The 18,978-nt window shown below is 41.2% G+C and overlaps 1 protein-coding gene and 2 long non-coding RNA genes across 4 annotated transcripts; all 3 read right to left on the bottom strand.

Moving 5' to 3' along the window:
- Nucleotides 1–1,689: 1,689 nt before the first annotated feature.
- On the bottom strand, nt 1,690–4,028 carry LOC125884493 (uncharacterized). Of its 2 annotated transcripts, XM_049569569.1 has the most exons (6): nt 3,966–4,028; nt 3,514–3,846; nt 3,324–3,365; nt 3,067–3,174; nt 2,779–2,813; nt 1,690–2,663 (listed from the first exon to the last, which is right to left on the bottom strand). In XM_049569569.1, exons 1-6 carry the CDS (start codon nt 4,009–4,011, stop codon nt 2,562–2,564), a joined length of 666 nt encoding a protein of 221 aa, XP_049425526.1. In that variant the 5' UTR covers nt 4,012–4,028; the 3' UTR covers nt 1,690–2,561. The 2 variants fall into 2 exon arrangements, with proteins under 2 accessions (XP_049425526.1, XP_049425527.1); XM_049569570.1 differs by lacking the exon at nt 2,779–2,813.
- Nucleotides 4,029–9,024: 4,996 nt separating this feature from the next.
- On the bottom strand, nt 9,025–9,557 carry LOC125884499 (uncharacterized). Its single transcript, XR_007448714.1, has 3 exons — nt 9,458–9,557; nt 9,283–9,317; nt 9,025–9,180 (listed from the first exon to the last, which is right to left on the bottom strand). It is a non-coding gene; the product is annotated as an uncharacterized LOC125884499 (long non-coding RNA).
- A 4,528-nt stretch (nt 9,558–14,085) lies between these two features.
- LOC125884498 (uncharacterized) lies at nt 14,086–14,725 on the bottom strand. Its single transcript, XR_007448713.1, has 3 exons — nt 14,615–14,725; nt 14,492–14,517; nt 14,086–14,273 (listed from the first exon to the last, which is right to left on the bottom strand). It is a non-coding gene; the product is annotated as an uncharacterized LOC125884498 (long non-coding RNA).
- Nucleotides 14,726–18,978: the final 4,253 nt, after the last annotated feature.

Below are 18,978 nucleotides of genomic sequence, written 5' to 3'. Positions count from 1 at the left end.
ATTTCCCTCACTGTAAATGAAGCTTGTATTTATTTTTATTTCACAGATAAACAGTAAGTTGCAAAGACAATAAAGCTCCTACAAAATAGCATTTGAAGTCATATGTGTGATTTATCCTGGCTTCACATGAGTAAAAGGAAAAGTCTGCTAGCTGCTAGGCTAATTTATGCAATTGGAAATGTCATAGGCTAATGCTAATAACATTAGCATGTTGTATGTGCGGGTTAAACATGGCCTTGTTTTGTCTGTGAACATTGTGAGTCATAATTGAGCCAAATTTTGTAATGTTACCTCAGTTAAATGTTGCTGTTGTTCCCGCATTCTTGTGAGTAGTGGAAAAGTCCGCTAGCTCCTCGGCTAATTTATGCAATGTAAAATGTCAACGACCTATGCTAATAATGTTAGCATTGCATATGTTGGGGGAAAATGTGTCTAGTAGGTAAACCTTGTCATAATGAAGCTGACTTTGTAACGTCACCTTTGGTGGACTAAATGTTGTAGGCTGACCAAACGTCCTCTTTTGCCCGGACATGTCCACTTTTCACGTCCCGTCTGGGGCGTCCAGGGGGTTTTTATAAACTGATGATAATGTCCGGTTTTCCGTGTGTTTGTGTGTGCGTGTTAGAGTACGGCATGGGCATATTTCTGTCCGAACCCGAACCGAGCCCGACATTATTTAATGACCAAAGCACTGAGTTTGTGTCACACAGTGGTTACAGGCTATTTAACAGGCCGGGCGTGCGCCGCGGGTGCTCAGCTGTGAAGAGGGAGACCTCCGTGTTTGAGACGGGAGCGGGAGGTCCGACACTTCTAGCAAGAGAAGAGGGAGAAATAAAACAAAATAAGATAAAATAGGAAAAACCTGTCTCCCTCTTTTATTTTATTTTCAGTGTTTAATCAAGGCGGAGGCAGACGGCTGAAGGTCCGAGACTTCCAGCGAGGGGAGAGGTAGAAACAAACAGCCAATGTGTGTGTGTGTGTGTGTGTTATGTTCAGGTGTTGTCACGTAAATAACAGTGCCCAAGCAATAAACAGGACAGACAATTGGATTTTATTTATTTTTACACTACATTTTCACTGAAAGCTGACCGAATCCAACCCAAGCCCGAATACAATTTATAGCTACATTTTTGACCAAACCTGGCCCGACCCGTCGGGTACCGTCAGGCTCAGATCGCCACAATCTAGTGTGTGTAGGCTATGTGTCCCCTATTCGGGCCTATCTGAATTTCTGTCCTTGAGAGATATTATTTTGTAATATAACTGAATTTTCTATCCATACATATAAATTTTAAATATATTAAAATTATAAGGCATCTTTGAGTAAACTGTGAGTATCATTTAAGTAGACTATGTCGTGGCCGGCCGAGTGTCCTCTTTTTTGGAAATCAAAATATGGTCATGCTAAAATGTTGCCATTGTTGCTGGCTTCATGTGAGTAGAGAAAAACACCACTCATGGAGAAAATGTGACTAGCTAAACACATTTGTCTTGTGTTTAGACCATGTGAGTTATAATGAGACGAATTTTGTACTTCATGTTGTCACTATTAAGCCATGTTTTATGTGTTGTTAAGTTATGTGTAGAGGTGGGGAGTCACCCTACACATAACATGTAGGGTGACTCCCCACTCTGAAGAAAGGCCAGCTACACAGCATTTCAAAAAATGAAGTGAGCAGTTTATTAGACTTCAGAGATAAGCAGTGCCCAAAACAACAAACAAAACTCATGGCCCTAAGTTACTGGCCCAAGTTATTGGCCCAAACTTACCTCCGCAAAAAACCCATTAAACAAAAGACAAGTTTCTCACCTAGACTCATAAAATATGAAACAAGAGAAAAAAAAACACATAACAATGCCAAACAAACAGGGCTCCTCACTCCTACTTAAACTGCTTAGAAGATCTCTATAGCGACCCAACAAAAGAGTACCAGAAAACCAACTAATAGCACTATAAAGTACACTACGATACAGACTTATATTCACAAACTCAAAACTGGTTCAAAAGCCCTCCTAAGTAACAAAGTTAACAAGTTGAACACACTAATTCACAAAGTTGAATGGTTTGCCTGCAGCCAACTATGTATGTACAAAGTTTGCTTTGCAGCTGATGCTACATTACAAAAGTAACACACTGAAATAAATAGAACTCAGCTGTAGGCCAGTCCTCCTGTGGCTGAGACTTCTCTTTAGGCTGGTACCCACAGCACTGTTTTCTTACCACAGTAGACAGTAGACTTGTTACATGTACAGTACATGAAAAGAAACATAAAGCTGGATGGCTGCTGCATCTTTGTATTTTTATTCCTCATACCAGTATAGACACTCACAGTATTAAGTCAATATTCAAAATATCTACTTTCTGTATTGATGTACTCTGATTACATCTTTCAAAAGAGGAACAGGAATAGAACACATTACTAGGAATAGGCCTTCACATTTCTTTTTCTTTTGACACAGTAATGGTAAGTCCACCACCAACACAAAAGCACATCTGCAGATTAATATGTCAAAGCATCAGTTTTACTCTGAACAACACCTCAGGTTGCTTCCTGATCTTCCTATCTAGTAGAAGAATACACAACATTCTGCTCCACTTCTCTTCTTCTTCCTTTTTGACAGAAATTCACTGCTGCGTAGTTCAGATCATCAGAGCCCGGATTCTGTAAAACACAATATTTACTCTCACTTGTCTTTCCGAGCTGAAATTTAGTCAAATGGTCACATGACAAGACATAATTTAAAATGATAAAACAATAACAAAAACACTTCACTCACCTCACGCTGTGGTAGATTCTGTTCTTCACTGGCAGCTGAATGACACAGACAATATGTGCAATCAGATAACTGACAATTATTTTCCTTAAACTTAACTGTCATTCTGTTTTGGCAACATGGGATTTTGTATTTTAATATATCGACACTAGAGCTTTGATCAGGCCCAAAGAATCAGTCCTAATCAGGTTTGGACAGAGGATCAAAACTCCAATTCACACAACGTTGAAATGTAGAATACAGAAAATGAATAAATAACACAAGGTATAAACAGTATCCATTAGAAAGTACCTTTCTGAAGTTTCCTGATTGTAACAACCAGACCAATGATGACTGTTAGGAGAACAGCAGTCAGACCGCCCAGGATCACACTCATCAGCTTTGTTACATCATCAGACTCTGAAGAAAGAAAGATGATACAGTGAGACTCTATTTTACACTTACTGGCTTGAGAACTGTGACAACATTAAACTGACAACTGAAATAAGCCATATTGTTATTGTCTTAAAATCACTAGCAGTGAATCTACACAACAAAAGAAAACTTACTTTTAGGCTTTCTGTCAACATCATCATGAGGTTCATCACTGCCTGTTAACAACATGAAGATACATTTACTCTTCATTTTACTTAAAAACTCTCTCATTTCAAAAATTATACATGACAATGGGCAATTATTAAATGTACAAAGACATGGGCTTAATAAATGTAATAATAATAATAATGATAATAATCTTACCTGCAACATTTAAATGTGTGGTGCTGAAAACTGTGTTCTCTGTGAAAACAACACAGAAATACAGTCCAGAGTCAGATACATTCACTTTCTCCATTTTGAGAGAGGCAGTGGAGGTGTTGGAACTCATTTCAAATGCTCCATTTTTACATCCATCACAGTATGAAGGATCGCTGGTAGAGGTGAACATAGTGGAGATCCAGCTGGCCTTGGTTCTGTTGACCACTCTGAACCACACTGTTGGAGATTTGGACTTCGTAGAGCATGTGAGAGAGACTTCTTTACCAGACTGGACCTCCACAGTCTGAGATTCAGCAGCTGAGACAGAGATCCAGCCTGAAACAGACACGATAAGAGAGATACAGGAAGATAAAAACACCTCTTAATAAATATAATAATATGCAAATATGTTTTAGTTGTGATGGAGTTGAGAGAAATATGTTGGCAGTACTTACTGAGGCTGCAGATGATTAAAGCTGTTATCAAGGTACACTTCATCATAGTGCGTACGATGGCAGCTCTGCAACATCTAACTGTGCTCCAGGAAGGGTGCTGTCAACTGAAGAGGCGGGTCTTTCTTTTTCTCTCTTATCCAGTTGTTAAATTGAGCACATATATGCCGTCAGTAAGAGGAGTCACGATGCTGAATGATGGCCTCAGGAGATTTGAGACAGTTATTATTGATTCATTTTAAGCTACCAAAGTTATGTTCAAAGCAAATTAAAAACTATACATCAGATACATCAAGGCCTTTATCTAAGACAGTCCCATCTTAACCTCTTATACAAAATAAGATTCACATAACCTCCACCATAAACTGACTTTAGCAGACAGCTGAGAGATGTTGGGAAATGTAGTCCTTAAAAGACTTGTTGGAGGCTGTTTGAACTACAGATAACAGTTTACATGTTGAGAGTGCTTTATAACTGCACAGCAAACCCACTGGGAAACTAACAGGCCCAGGTAGGAAGAACATAAAGACCAGCAAAGTTTAAACTCATGTAATGACTGAAAGATGCATGTTTGTGTCTGTATCTGAAGCTTCACATTCTCATGCTCTGTAAGTGAGAAACTTCCTTTTTTCTATGTGTTATCTATTCACAGACTTGAGTGGTTTACCACACAGATTCTGGTCATGTGTGTTTCATCTGAAGAGGTCATTGGTATCCGTGACAACTGAACTACGTAATTATCTCCACCAGGTGTAAGCCTGGCCACATTTTATGACTGTACGCTCAAGGACCTCTTGGGGTTGCGGTTATTCACAAATGTTGAAAAACCTGTTTTGATCACTGTTTAACGTCGTCATTGACTCCTCTCTCCTCTTGAAGCTCAGCAAAATACAACAAGCCTTACTGTATGTTGTGGGACACGTTTTGTCTTACTCACGTGATCCAAAATGATCTGAAGCTCGATTCTCAGATTGTTTTGTAAATAGTTTTCTAAAAAATAATAAATATACCAAGTTCTGATCATCTGATAACAGTTTCATACTTAAAATAACAACTTCTGGTTAGCTCCCACCCATTCCTGATTTAAGCCCCACCCACTTTAAATCGAAACCTCACCCATTCTCAGGCCAGACATGGTTAAAGATGATTGACCTTTCGGTAAGTCCTGCTTGTTTGTTATAGTCTGACAAGCTGTCAGAATAAGCAATGAGCCTTTGGAAAAAATGAAACCGAGATTCCAGAGAGAAGCAGACAGAGGGGTCTACAGTCTGTGTTTGAAGGATATATCCAGGATGTCAAACTGACTCAGCAGCAACAACAGGTTAAAAAGACAAAGATAGTTAGAAGCTAAAGCTGAACTATAGGCTACAGATCACAGTGTAAAAGTGAACCACCACATCACTGCTGATCGCCACAGAAGACAATGAATATAAAGGGAAACTTTGCTGATATTGAACCAGCTGTGTGGCATCGCAGTGTGTGCAGATGAACAGTGTTTGGCTTCGCCCCCGTGCTGCTGCCAGCACCCGTACCTCAACATTCATCTGCACATACTGCGATGACGCACAGCTGATTGAATATCAGCTTCCCTTCACTTGTTCCTGTACAGCAGGGTCGGTCTTTTTTTCACTGTTATAATCATTAAAAAGCAAAAGCAGCATGTGTATACATTCAGTAGGCTATATCTTCAGTAGCTAGCTAGCTAACCCTACACTTTTCAGGGTGTGATTTTGGTTTTGGAACAGGGAAGAAATATCTTTTTCCAACCTCTCCAGGTAACGGGTATCAATAATACACGACATGCCCCAGACTCAACATTTAGCTCCAAATCCACAAAACCAGCCTGAAAATGAAGGAAATCTGAAATGACTGCATTAGAGTCAATGGAGCACAGCTGTGTTGTTGTAGGACCCTTGTCTTAGCCAGCCTGATGCTACGTTATGATTGGCGAGTTTGCATCTGGTGGCGGAACTTAGCAAAAGGTCAATTTAGTTGGTTGAGCAGATACAGATACAAATACAGATGATGATGTACTCGGAATTGCACTGTAGGTTATCTATATTTAACATACAGTGCCGTTAGCAGGAACACTTGATAAGGTGTTAGGTGTTTACATACTTTATTGATCGACCATACAGTAGTCGAACACTGAGCCTCCTGTTTTGGTTATAGAGATTAAAAATATCTCAACAAACCTGATACAGTGCATGTGGTTTCTTGTGAGTGTTGTGTTGTGAAACAGCTTTCTGACATTAGATTTGGTGGTTTTGAGTCTGCAAATTCTGTAAATCTCTGAAACCATTCACACATATTTCATGCAGTGTTTGGTAGAGTTTGAACTTCTCTCTCTAGCCCAACAGATATTCCTGTCTCTTTCTGAGTTTTGTGAGTACAACACTATTCTGCCTTGCACTAGAGACTGTCTGGAAATGTACACTATCATCTCCATATTGCCACACCATCCCCCTCCAGCCCCCCAGATAATATAACAAGTCATGAAACTAATTTCTTTCAATTAATTCAGTTAAGTAGTTTTCAAGTCTGTCAGAAGTGTAAAGATACAGATATGTGCAGACTGTGCAAAGTGCAACACTGGGCATGTAGGTGTCAGAAATGTTTATCTTTATAAAACTGGCAGTCTTTTTAAGATAGATTGTGTTTTTACTTCAGGCATGTATTACATTGTTTTGCAAAAATGTCAAACCTGTTCAAAGTCATACAGTTTCCGTGGCTTGATTCCAAACTTTATTCTCACAGAGCTTTGACCTAACAGATGACAACAGACCGCCATAAATTGCTATGGATTTTTTTGGTGACTAAAATATGTTTTGCTGTCGACCCCTCCAAAACAGTACATTGCACAGCTTCTGTGTCAGTACTCCTGTCTGCTTCTCAATTGGGGGTGTGTCCAGTGTTGGACAAGCGACTTGGAAAATGTAGTGAGCTAAGCTGCCAGTTATCCTATGTCAAAATGATTCCACTATATTGAAGCAATCCCCAGAGAAATATAGCAAGCTGAGCTACGAGAAAATGGCAAGAGTAGCTTGGTAGTTGCAAAGCCACTCTTATTTTTTGACTTCATGTCAAATCAGCATTTTCTCAGTGATAAGAAAAACTGTCAGTGAAACAAATTGAAAGGCTAGAAAAGTTTTTTTTGAAGACATTGTGACATTTGAACGTGTCCTCCAATAACATGACATCGTCAGTTGGCCTATTGCTCTCTCCCTTTCTCTCTCCTCTTCCTACTTAATGCATTTCTCTGTCTTGGCCTCTTTCAGCCAGCTATCTGGCTCTGTCAGTAATTCAAAATATTATATTATAAAATATTATATTTTCTTTTCTCTGGGACATTAAAACATGAACACGTCCTGCAAATAACACGTGACATCAGTATGTCACTCTCTGTCCCCTCTCTTCCTACTTAACACTGTTCTCTGTCTCTCTGTCTCTTTTCTCAGCCCTTGTTGTGTCCGCTTCAAATCCACTTAATATATATACAGTCTATGGGCAAGACACACAAATATGGAGCCAATGGAGCCAATCAGAGGCAGAGTGGGGCATGTCTTGCCTAGGACCCTACAATACCAGAGTAGCGACACACATTGGTCAAGTGGAAAGTTGGTCACGTGCCCTCTAGTGGCGGGATAGCGCGTTGCATATCCGACCAAGAACTAACTGAACTTCAGTAATGCTGCATTGCTGTCGACCAGGAATTCTTGTGTGTTTCCAAAGTAAGCAAACCTAAAAGCATAATCTACCATAATCTACCATAATCTACTGTAATCTACCATTTACAGGTAAAAAGAAAAAAAAAACAGTTGTCTACCATAATGTTACTCTCTACATTTTGAAATAAACAAATTATAAGCATGACTTAATATGACCAAGACACCTAAAAGTAAAAACAAGGCCATTTCCATCAACCAAGCAAGTGCGCGTCAGACATACTGTAAGTGAATGGGTTTTCTGGCCGGAAATGTAATGCCCTCATGCCCCACTAGAGGGCGCGTGAGGCTTAACTTCAGCATACCACAGGAGTCATGTTAAGTGCCGTCACTCTGGTATTATAGGGTCCTAAGTAAACTGAAGGTTCAGTATGTGATGTCGCATACAAGTGTATCCCATGTCTACCTGCCTCGGTGTGGCGCTCAGCAACATCACTTATCCTCAGTTTCAGTATCCTTACTTTTATCCAGACCTCTGCAGAAAAAAAGGCTGCTGCACCTCCCAGGAAAAAGAACTTGAAACCTTAAATCAGCTTTCCTACTGAAAAGCTATTTGACTCAGAAAGTAGTGACATCACCACCACACTACTGAGAAATGCAGTTAAGTTAGTAACCTTGCTACTTGTAGTGATGCTAATGCCCAACACCAGGCGTGCCCACATTACTGTAGGTAACACACTAACTGTTGGTAAGTCCCTCATCAGATCAAAAGATCTGAACCATCTCTTTAAAATGTGCTAGCTTATCACCCCGCCCCTATAGCTGGCTGCAACAACTGTAAGTGGAAACAGTTGTTGTAAAGCACCTGTGATGGAAATGGGCTGTGTCACAGATAATAATAGGACATGTACATACTGTCTTTCTGTCGCGAGTAGTTAGTACAGTGATAAGAGTATCTGCCAGGTCTTACACAAGTGAAGCCTGTAGAGTGAATGGTTTCATATGAGGATGTGAAACTGTCACTCTGCTTCAAGCATCCTTTCACAAGCTAGATAGATGCTTATCAACCATGTGAAGATAAAATGGTGTCCGAGTCTGTAAGAAGTGTAAAGGTACAGATATCTCCCTGATGCAGACAGTGCTGTGTGTCACCACAGTGCAAAGTGCAACAATGAGCATCAGAAATTCCCACATTCATAAATACAACCAGAAATCTTTTTAAAAATATATTTCATTTTTAATTCAGGCATGTAACACAGTTACCAAATCAGATAATATTTGCAAAACAGACTGAGAGCTATGGAAAAAAATACATATTTACTATTTTCTTTGACTTTTTTTCCATTAAGAAAATAATAACTCCTCCCATCCAGCCTCAAAAGAACACAGCAGCAGGTTAATGTGACAAAAGCATCAGTTCCTCTCTGAGTCTATCTGCGGGCAGCATAAATAACATGAGTCTCCACTTCTCTCTGTGATGCAGGGCTCCTGTTCCTCACTGTTGGCAAGTGCAAAGCCAGTGCTGCGTCTTTCTGGCCATCAGAGCCCAGAGTCTATAAAGAGAAAACAAACAGATACATGTCAGATAGCTGAGTTAGTGAGAAAACAAACCAAATGTAAAGTTTTAAAACATATAAAGATGTAACTAGACTCACCTCATGCTGTTGTTGATTCTGTCCGTCCCTGGCAGCTGAATGACAGAGACAATATGTCTAATTAGTAAATTTATAATTATTATGCTTACTTTTGCTGTTACTACATTTAGGCTATAAGCAATTTTGTAGTTTTTCATGGTGCTGACACACATATCCAGTAGATCTTATGAATTACCTGTCTGAAGTTTCCTGTTTTTCACAACCAGACCAATGATGACCATCACAAGGACAACAGTCAGAGCGCCCAGGATCACACACGTCAGCTTTGCTATTCCATCAGACTCTTGTTCAAGAAACATCATTAAGTTAAACTCTATTATTGCTTAGGACGATTAAACTGCTTTCACACATCAGATAATCTGCACTTGGATGGAAAATTTTAGGAAAATTGTACTTGTAATGTAGTCCACATCATTACTGCCTTTTAAAGAAAAATACATTTAGTTGTGATTTAACTTTGACAGATTTGCGTATGTTAAAACAGTTAATTTGTCGCCTTTGTAGAAGACACTTGTGAAATTACAGTATATTAAAACTATGAACATAAATGACCAAAGCATTGGTGCCAAGAAAAAAAAAGAAAGACAAAACTTACCTTTAACATTTAAATGTATCTCATTTTAAATTTTCTATTTTGAAATCCCTCGCAGTATCTAACGCCCTCATCAGCACTGAACATAACAGAGATACAGCTGGTCTTGGTTTTATTCACCAGTCTGAACCACAATGTCACAGATTCACCTTTGGACATGTTGGAGCACTGCAGTGTGACATCTTCACCAGATTGGATGTCCACAGTCTCAGAAACTGAGACAGAGATCCAGCCTGAACCAAACAAAGGATTCAGATGAAACCAAACAATTAAAGAACCTCAACTCAACTCAAACAAATATGTAAATGATCTTTGAAATCAGTGAATAGTTTCAATTCTGGTGAGATGAAGTTACCAACGTTATAAATACAGCTGAAAGTAATTTAATGCCAGTACTTACTGTAGCTGAGGAGACTTAAAACTATAATAAAGTTAGAGTTCTTCATGGTGTGTGTGACAGAAGCTCTGCAATGTCCGCAACTGAACTCTGCTCCAGTGAGGCTGCTTTCAACGTAAGGAGGTGGCCTTTCCTGTTGTTCAAACTGACCACATTAATGCTTTCAGCAAGACACGTGTTGATGCAGAAGGTTGGCTATAATGTTATGTTGTTCTTCAGACCACATTATTTGACAATACTTTTCCTACAGAAGTCACTATTATTTGTAAATGACAAAACTAATCCCCTCATCCAAAATGAAGACACACACACAACTACTTATGTTAATCTTAATCATGAAATCTTAATTGGAAGACACAGCCGAGGTGGCTGGTAAATGTCATGCTTATTTAATTATTTTTAGTCAATATGAATTATATTTTTTGGACAGGGCTCTCCTGATGAACAGCATGCAAGCTTCAAAGACATGCCTAAAGTGAGACTGAATGAAATGCTTTATGTGTAGTTGCACATCACCTTCAGCAGGAAACGTGCCTTGCTTGCTTCAACCCAGCCCATTCTCGTTCCCACACCAAAAGCCCATTTTCATGGCAGTGTGATACACCATTGGGTGGCATCAGTTTGTAACACGACTGGACTGAATCTGTCACGGCGTTATGATATGTCACCAGTCTCCTGAACGGCACCTGTAATGCTGGTATGATATGCCTCTAGGTGGCTTCAGAATGTAACACTGTCGGTAACATAATATAAGGAGCTGGAAAGTCCCTACAGGGCGGGCGGAAGGGTTGGTGGATGGGTTCAACAATCAGCGTACTGTCACCCATGAGCTCAGTATTTGCTTCCCGTATGAATGTAGAGCCAAACCACGATGTTCGTTTCCTAAACCTTACCATGTGCTTTTGTTGATGGCCTGGCATTGGTCGTGGTGTCCCCAATCTTCAACAGCAGATGCAAGAGGATACCAAGGGCGTAATATGCAGACATGAAAGGCCACTGAAGAAGCTGCAATATGTGATGACTTGGGATGAGAACGTGTTGTTCAACCACAGGCAGATGCTGCTGGAAATTTCCAGAAAGTGCCACATCCTGCCAATTCAAGGAGTGGCGGAGGATCTATGTTGATTGGGTATGGGGGGAACTTACCTCCAGAACTTAATACGGGACCCTCCTTGATGTAGTAAACTTGTACACTTGGTCAGTCTTCATTTTGTTAAACAATCATTGGAGTCTAAACTTACTTACAATATCACCCCGGAGCCTCCTCATATGGCTACATTCAGATGGTGAAGGACTTTGAGGCCTCTGAAAAGACCTAACCTAGACCTATGATCATGGATGAATCATACACTGCCTGGCCAAAAAAAAAGCCACCTGGATTTAACTAAGCAAATAGGTACGAGCCTCCTATTGGATAATTACTGCATGGGCGATTATCTTTCAGCTGGCAACAAGTTATTTAACCCCAACTGGTGCAATGAGTTGCTTCTCATTTCCTAAACAACCATGTCGAAAGACACATCCCGTGGTCGTGGAAAAGATGTTAGTCTGTTTGAGAAGGGTCAAATCATTGGCAGGCATCAAGCAGAGAAAACATCTAAGGAGATTGCAGAAACTACTAAAATTGGGTTAAGAACTGTCCAACGCATTATTAAAAACTGGAAGGATAGTGGGGACCCATCGTCTTCACGGAAGAAATGTGGCCGGAAAAAAATCCTCAATGATCGTGATCGGCGATCACTTAAACGTTTGGTGAGATCAAATCGAAGAAAAACAACAGTAGAACTCAGGGCTATGTTTAATAGTGAAAGTAAGAGCATTTCCACACGCACAATGCGAAGGGAACTCAAGGGATTGGGACTGAACAGCTGTGTAGCCTTAAGAAAACCACTAATCAGTGAGGCTAACTGGAAAAAAAGGCTTCAATTTGCTAGGGAGCATAAAGATTGGACTCTGGAGCAATGGAAGAAGGTCATGTGGTCTGATGAGTCCAGATTTACCCTGTTCCAGAGTGATGGGCGCATCAGGGTAAGAGGAGAGGCAGATGAAGTGATGCACCCATCATGCCTAGTGTCTACTGTACAAGCCTGTGGGGGCAGTGTTATGATCTGGGGTTGCTGCAGTTGGTCAGGTCTAGGTTCAGCAACAGTATGTGCTCAAAGAATGAGGTCAGCTGACTACCTGAATATACTGAATGACCAGGTTATTCCATCAGTGGATTTTTTCTTCCCTGATGGCACGGGCATATTCCAAGATGACAATGCCAGGATTCATTGGGCTCAAATTGTGAAGGACTGGTTCAGGGAGCATGAGACATCATTTTCACACATGGATTGGCCACCACAGAGTCCAAACCTTAACCCCATTGAGAATCTTTGGGATGTGCTGGAGAAGGCTTTGCGCAGCGGTCAGACTCTACCATCATCAATGCAAGATCTTGGTGAAAAATTAATGCAACACTGGATGGAAATAAATCTTGTGACATTGCAGAAGCTTATCGAAACAATGCCACAGAGAATGCGTGCCGTAATCCAAGCTAAAGGCGGTCCAACGAAATATTAGAGTGTATGACCTTCTCTTTTGGTGGTGACTTTTTTTTTGGCCAGGCAGTGTAAGTTCATACAGTTATAATTATTCATGATGACATTCAGATACTTTTATATTGAGTAATTTTGCCACAGCACCCTTGTTCGCCGAGATCATATGACTTCTTTGGTTAAGCAACCTTGTGCAAGAGAGTTAATAGGGGTGTAACAATACATTTATCCGGATGAATATATCAATTCAGTGATCAACAATCCAATATTATTGATGCAAAGTGACAACACTGATATGTTGTCATAATCAGGATAGGCCGTAATTTTGACCTTTCCGTGGCACGTCTCTGTCCATGCTCAACTACTTCCTAAACATTCAAGCAGTTGTAGTGGCCTAGCACCAGACAGACAACGGAGAGCTGCCAAGAAGAAGACAAAGAGGATATGTTCTGATATTGTCTCATGTTGACTGCAGGCAGCTGAATTAAGTTGAATCCAAATTGTGCCGTGTCAGACTCTTTGATATCAACAAATATTGTTTTGTTGTCAAAATAATTGATACAATATCATTGAGATTCACACCCTTACAGGGTTACACTTTCCACACCTTAGGCATCTGGAAGCCGCTTTCAGCAACTGCCACCAAGGCATTGCCCCCTGGGCTGGGCCACTAGGGCATCACAGGATTCACAAGAGCAAAGAAAGGTGAGTTGAAACCCCACTGCAACACCTCCTCAGACTGCGTTCTGTCCATACTGATAGACTGCACGACTGATGCCACTTGCAAAAAAAGACTCATGGGGGTGTGCAACTATAACTGCTTTTAATAATTTTCTTTAATATGCATGTATGTTTATGTATTGATAATTCAGACAGCAAATTATTTAACAAACTTATTATGATATCAGTTAAAATATTCAGTTTAACCTTGATGTATGTTTTTCCAAAACTTATGTACAGCTCAGGGCTTCAAATTTCTTCAGCCAGTATTTGCTGCTTCTTTTCAGATTTTATTTTTAGAAACTAATCTAACAGGCCTCATGAATTCCCCCTCTGTTGTGCCAGACCACACTGTGCTGTCTCTTCCTGTCTAACAAGTGATGTGAACATCACTCTGGGCAGGCACTTCCTCTACCAAACACCAATCAACTGTTTTTTCTTCTTCTGCTTAATAGAATTTGACTTAGAGAGAAAGACAATCCTGAGAATTGATGCCGTGCAGCACAAAGACACTTGGAAATTAATCAACATAAGATCTTTATTGATAAATGGTGGTTGTTCCTGTCACCTACAAGTCGTACAAAAGCTCTGAAGCAGCACATTAATATGATCCAGCATCAGTTCCAGTCGCCTGCTGAGTCTATCTAGTGGCAGCATAAACAACATTTGGCTCCAGCTCTCTTCTTTTTGCTCTTGTTGTTTGAAATGTCACTGCTGCGTAGTTCACGTCATCAGAGCCCACATTCTATGACAAGAATATTTACAGTCTTAATACGGTGACTTGACATAATTTTAATACCACAATATAGCCCCACAGTTACTGGATTTTCCTTGCATTTATTTTTGTATATACCATTATTTTAGGGACAAGCGTATAGTAGTCAATACGATTTAGTCCTGGCTGTTTTTTTGGTTGGGCTCCTAGAAAAAATATATAAAAGCAAATGTTAAAATTGAACTGACCTGACTTTGCACTGCACTCTGTTCTTCTTTAAGGGACAGAAACAAAACATCTGGTCAGTTCAATGATCGCTTTTCCCGCAACAAAACAAATATGAGATACACACGGTGGTTCTGACAAAGTACCTGTCTGAAGTTTCCTGTTTTTCACAATCAGACCAACGATGACTATCACAAGGACAACAGTCAGAGTGCCCAGGATCACACTCGTCTGCTTTGCTACTCCATCAGGCTCTTCTACAAGAAATATCATTAAGTTAAACTCTATTTTCTCTGTAGAGGCCCAGTGCAAACTGAATTTAGCCAAACTGCTTTACGTTAATAAATTTGATAATCTGCACAATGACAGACATTTTTAAGAAAATCTTACTTTTGCAGTTGTATTCCTCATCATCATGTGGCTCACCGCTGCCTTTTATAGAAAGTAAGATACATTTAGTTTTGATTTAACTTTGACAGATTTGCATATGTTAAAACAGTCAATTCGTCACCTTTGTAGAAGACACTTGTGAAATTACAGTATATTAAAACTATGAACATAAATGACCAAAGCATTGGTGCCAAGACAAAAAAGAAAGACAAAAACTTACCTTTAACATTTAAATGTTTAACACTGAAAAACAGGCGTCCCTCTGTGTAAAATCCACAGAAATACAGTCCAGAGTCAGATAAATCCACCTGTTTGATTCTGAGAGAGATGGTGGAGCTGTTGGATCTCATTTTAAATTTTCCATTTTGAAATCCCTCGCAGTATCTAACGCCCTCATCAGAACTGAACATAACAGAGATACAGCTGGTCTTGGTTTTATTCACCAGTCTGAACCACAATGTCACAGATTCACGTTTGGACATGTTGGAGCACTGCAGTGTGACATCTTCACCAGACTGGACGTCCACAGTCTCAGAAACTGAGACAGAGATCCAACCTGAACCAAACAGCAGAGACAAAAAAATATTTAGAATGAACTAAATTAAAAAGAAAAAACAACAGAAAACCTCAAACAAATATTGAAAAAAACAAATGAACTTTGAAATAAGTGAATTTTGTTTCAATTCTGGTGAGATAAAGTTACCAACATTATAAATGCAGCCAAGAGTAATTTAATGCCAGTACTTACCGTAGCTGAAGAGACTTAAAACTGTCATCGAGGTAAAGGTGTTCATGGTGACTGAAGCTCTGCAATGTCGGCAACTGAACTCTGCTCCAGTGAGGCTGCTTTCAACGTAAAGAGGAGGGGTGTGTTTTTTAGTTGCCCGTCCTGTTGATCAAACCAACCACATTAATGCTTTCAGGAAGACGTGTGTTGATGCAAAATGTTGGCTATAATGTTATGTTATTCTTCAGACCGTATTATTTGACAATACCTTCACAACATGCCTAAAATGAGACTGAATAAAATGCTTTATGTGTAGTTGCACATCAATTTTAGCAGGAAACTTTGCTTGCTTCAACCCAGCCCATTCTAATTCGAAAGTCATTCAATACCGCCACATTGTCAGTGATTTTGGCGTCAGACACTGATGCCAAAAGCCCATTTTCATAGCAGTGTGATACACCACTGGGTGGCGTCAGTTTGTAAAACTATTGGACTGAACCTGTCACAGTGTTATGACATGTTGCCAGTCTGCTAGTCTCTATATACAGACTCTACATTCAGTGAATGTAGAGTCTGCAGGCAAACCCCGGAGATCTTGCCTCCGGAAGAAGAGCGGAAGAGCCCTGGTTTCCGGTTGTAGGCTGTTTGTAGTCCGTGTGATATTGACCAATCACGTTTGAGCCGGCTGCAGTTGTTGCCAGGTTAAATGGTCCATGCGGTGAACTAACGAGGCAAAACATAATTGGTGTCACTGCAAACTCTGAGTCCATCGCAATGGTTCAGCATATTTACTTATATATAAATGGAAGTCGGAAACGGAAATTCGCCTCCTCTACCCAAATCAAACCGGAATGCCAAAAAAGCTTTGGAGATGGAGGACATATGTTAACCCTTAATTTCCCAGACATTGCTGATTTTAGATGAGGTCATCCTGTTGTTTGGAGTTACTGATAGCCCCTGGGAGAGAAATTTTTTCTTGGACTGTACCCTCAAGACTTTCCTGTACTCAGCAAGGGCCACTTTCCCTTAGGTAGGAATCCACATCGATCAGCAGAACCGTCCCCCCAGCAGGCCAGTGTGTCATGCCACACCGCAAAAACTGCTCAGGAATGGCCCAAGGAACGTGACAAAGAGTTTAAGGCCTTGACCTGGCCTCTGAATTCCTCAGATCCAAATCCAATCAAGCATCCTTGGGACATGCTGGTACATCATCTTGCAATCCACAGGACTCAAAGGATCTGCCGTGAGGACCCTGGTGTCAGACATGGGGCATCTCCAGACTTCCTGTGTCCATACCTTGACATGTCAGAGCTAGGTCCAAGCTGCAGAGGCCCCACCATGGATGGGCAGCACGTCTGGGGTATTGGCATGTCCCACAGATGCTATTCAAATTGGGAACTGAGGACTTTGGATGCCAGGTCAATGCCTTGAGCTCTTTGTCACGTTCCTTGGGCCATTCCTGAGCAGTTTTTAGGGGTGGGGGGCACTGCCATCAGGGAGTGTCGTTGCCATGAGGGGGTTTGCTCGGTCTGCAACAGTGTTTGGCTGAGTGGAGTCTATCAAGTGGCATCCACATATATGCCATATATGCCCAAAGGGTCTCAGCAGAACACTGCATTGTAACAAGATAATCAGTGTTTTTCATTTCACCTGTCAGTGCTTTTAATGTTTTGGCTGATCGGTGTATATGCCAATAGTTAATGTGTCATTCAGGTTGAGGGAGAGGCCCAGGAATCCCGTGAAGGTCCTCAATTTGGTCGATTGTGACTACTCCCAACCATTTCCCCCATCTCAGGCAAGAGAATTTCTACACTTAATCAGATCATCTGCACTGGACACCAAACCCAGCAGCAAGATGCGCAACCATTGGACAGCATTTTTCGGTCATGGCAAAGTAGTCATTAACCTCTTAACCACATGGGACACAAGCATGGAAAGGCTTTGCTGACTTCACAGAGAGATCATGCGTAAGCACTGGTGGCTTACCTTCTCTGGACAGCAACCAGATGAGGAGCGTAACCTCTTCCACTCAAAATTGCGCTAGGAGGCAGACCCTGCAGACCTCCAAGAGGACATAACCACCTTGCTGTTACACAATTTAAAACTCTTTGTGCCTTTGGTCTTGTCCTTGTCCATGTCTAGGATCACTGACCCTTCCTTACTCTGTGTTGTCATCAACAGATTTTGGTGCAGGCCTTGTCAAAAGGAAAACACGCGAGACAACTTCCAGTGCTTGGTATGAGCAATCTACTGACCCACCAGCACACACAGTACCTTTTAGGAACCATACACCCAGTGGCTCCTACTAACCACAGCTAACCTAAATAGCAACACAACCAACTGGATATAAGTTAGCCTGCAGATCCTGGAACATTACTACAAAGGTTCTTCTTTGGAGCTAAGTGTGCTACGAGAGACTGTGGAGGACTGGCAAAGGGGCTTGGAGGGTAGACCTTAGATGGATGAAATATGCTGCAGTAGGTAGAAAGCCTGAAAACGGTTGATTTTTGAGTCTCATCTGAGTTAGGTTTTGTTCGTCTCCGCCCTGAGCCCCTCCTACCAGACAAGCATGCGAGTATTTTATCCTACTTGGTTCTATTTCTCCCTCTCTGGGAGCCTCGCTCTCCCTCAACGCGCAGCAGCCCGCCCCATCCCTCCCTCGCAGCCCCGCACATACCCCCGAGGCTCGGCTCTCCCTCTCCGCAGAGAGCCCTCAGCTCTGCTCCCACGCCTGAACCTTGCGCCTTCCGGCCGGCCCCGGCCCCACCTCACCCTTCCCCTCCCTCCGGGGCTTCAGGGAAGTTCTGTCTTCTTTTTTTTGGGTTTAGCCGTGTAGGCAGTTGTAGCCAATGCTGGAATAGCTATTTTACCTGGTGCACTGTTCGCCATTGCCGCTTGCTCTCCCCTTCTGCCGGCGGCACGGGAATGCACATATGCAGTAGAACAGCCAATAGGAACGCAGTGGTCTGAGCTGACCTTTGATTGGTTGATGCACATCGGCACAATACTGAGTCTTTAGAGGCTGAACACAGAGCCATGGTGAGGTGCAGAAACCTATTGTTTGTCTCAGACCACTTGATTTACATTATGCTTAGAGGATATTATAAAATTTTTACTCAATTATACCAAAACAATGTTGCCTACTGGAGCTCTAAAGCAACCCTTACCTTTCTGGAAATTTTACACTTTTCTTTGTTTAGGTTAAAATGCTATTAATACGCTGATGGCACACCAAAATGTAAGTGAATTCCACCAGAGATGAAAATTCATCATTATACCATTCTCATATGGTTCTAAGAAAACTCCGACCAATCATTGCATTCGGACCGAATGCAATGATTGGTCAGAGTTTTCTCCTGTCCTGTCTGTCTTCCCCACGTGGAGGCCTCCGAC

Source organism: Epinephelus fuscoguttatus, linkage group LG23 (genome assembly GCF_011397635.1).
Source record: "Epinephelus fuscoguttatus linkage group LG23, E.fuscoguttatus.final_Chr_v1".
Taxonomy (NCBI): Eukaryota; Metazoa; Chordata; class Actinopteri; order Perciformes; family Serranidae; genus Epinephelus; species Epinephelus fuscoguttatus.
Note: the sequence above shows the minus strand (reverse complement) of the source record. Positions and strands in the feature narration are given on the sequence as shown.

Coding starts and splice junctions, on each gene's coding strand:
- LOC125884493 (XM_049569569.1), bottom strand. CDS start 4,011: ATGATGAAGTGTACCTTGATAACAGCTTTAATCATCTGCAGCCTCA. Junction 3,175..3,323: donor TGTTGACAGAAAGCCTAAAA/GTAAGTTTTCTT, acceptor TTCTTTCTTCAG/AGTCTGATGATGTAACAAAG. Junction 2,664..2,778: donor AGAATCTACCACAGCGTGAG/GTGAGTGAAGTG, acceptor TGTGTTTTACAG/AATCCGGGCTCTGATGATCT.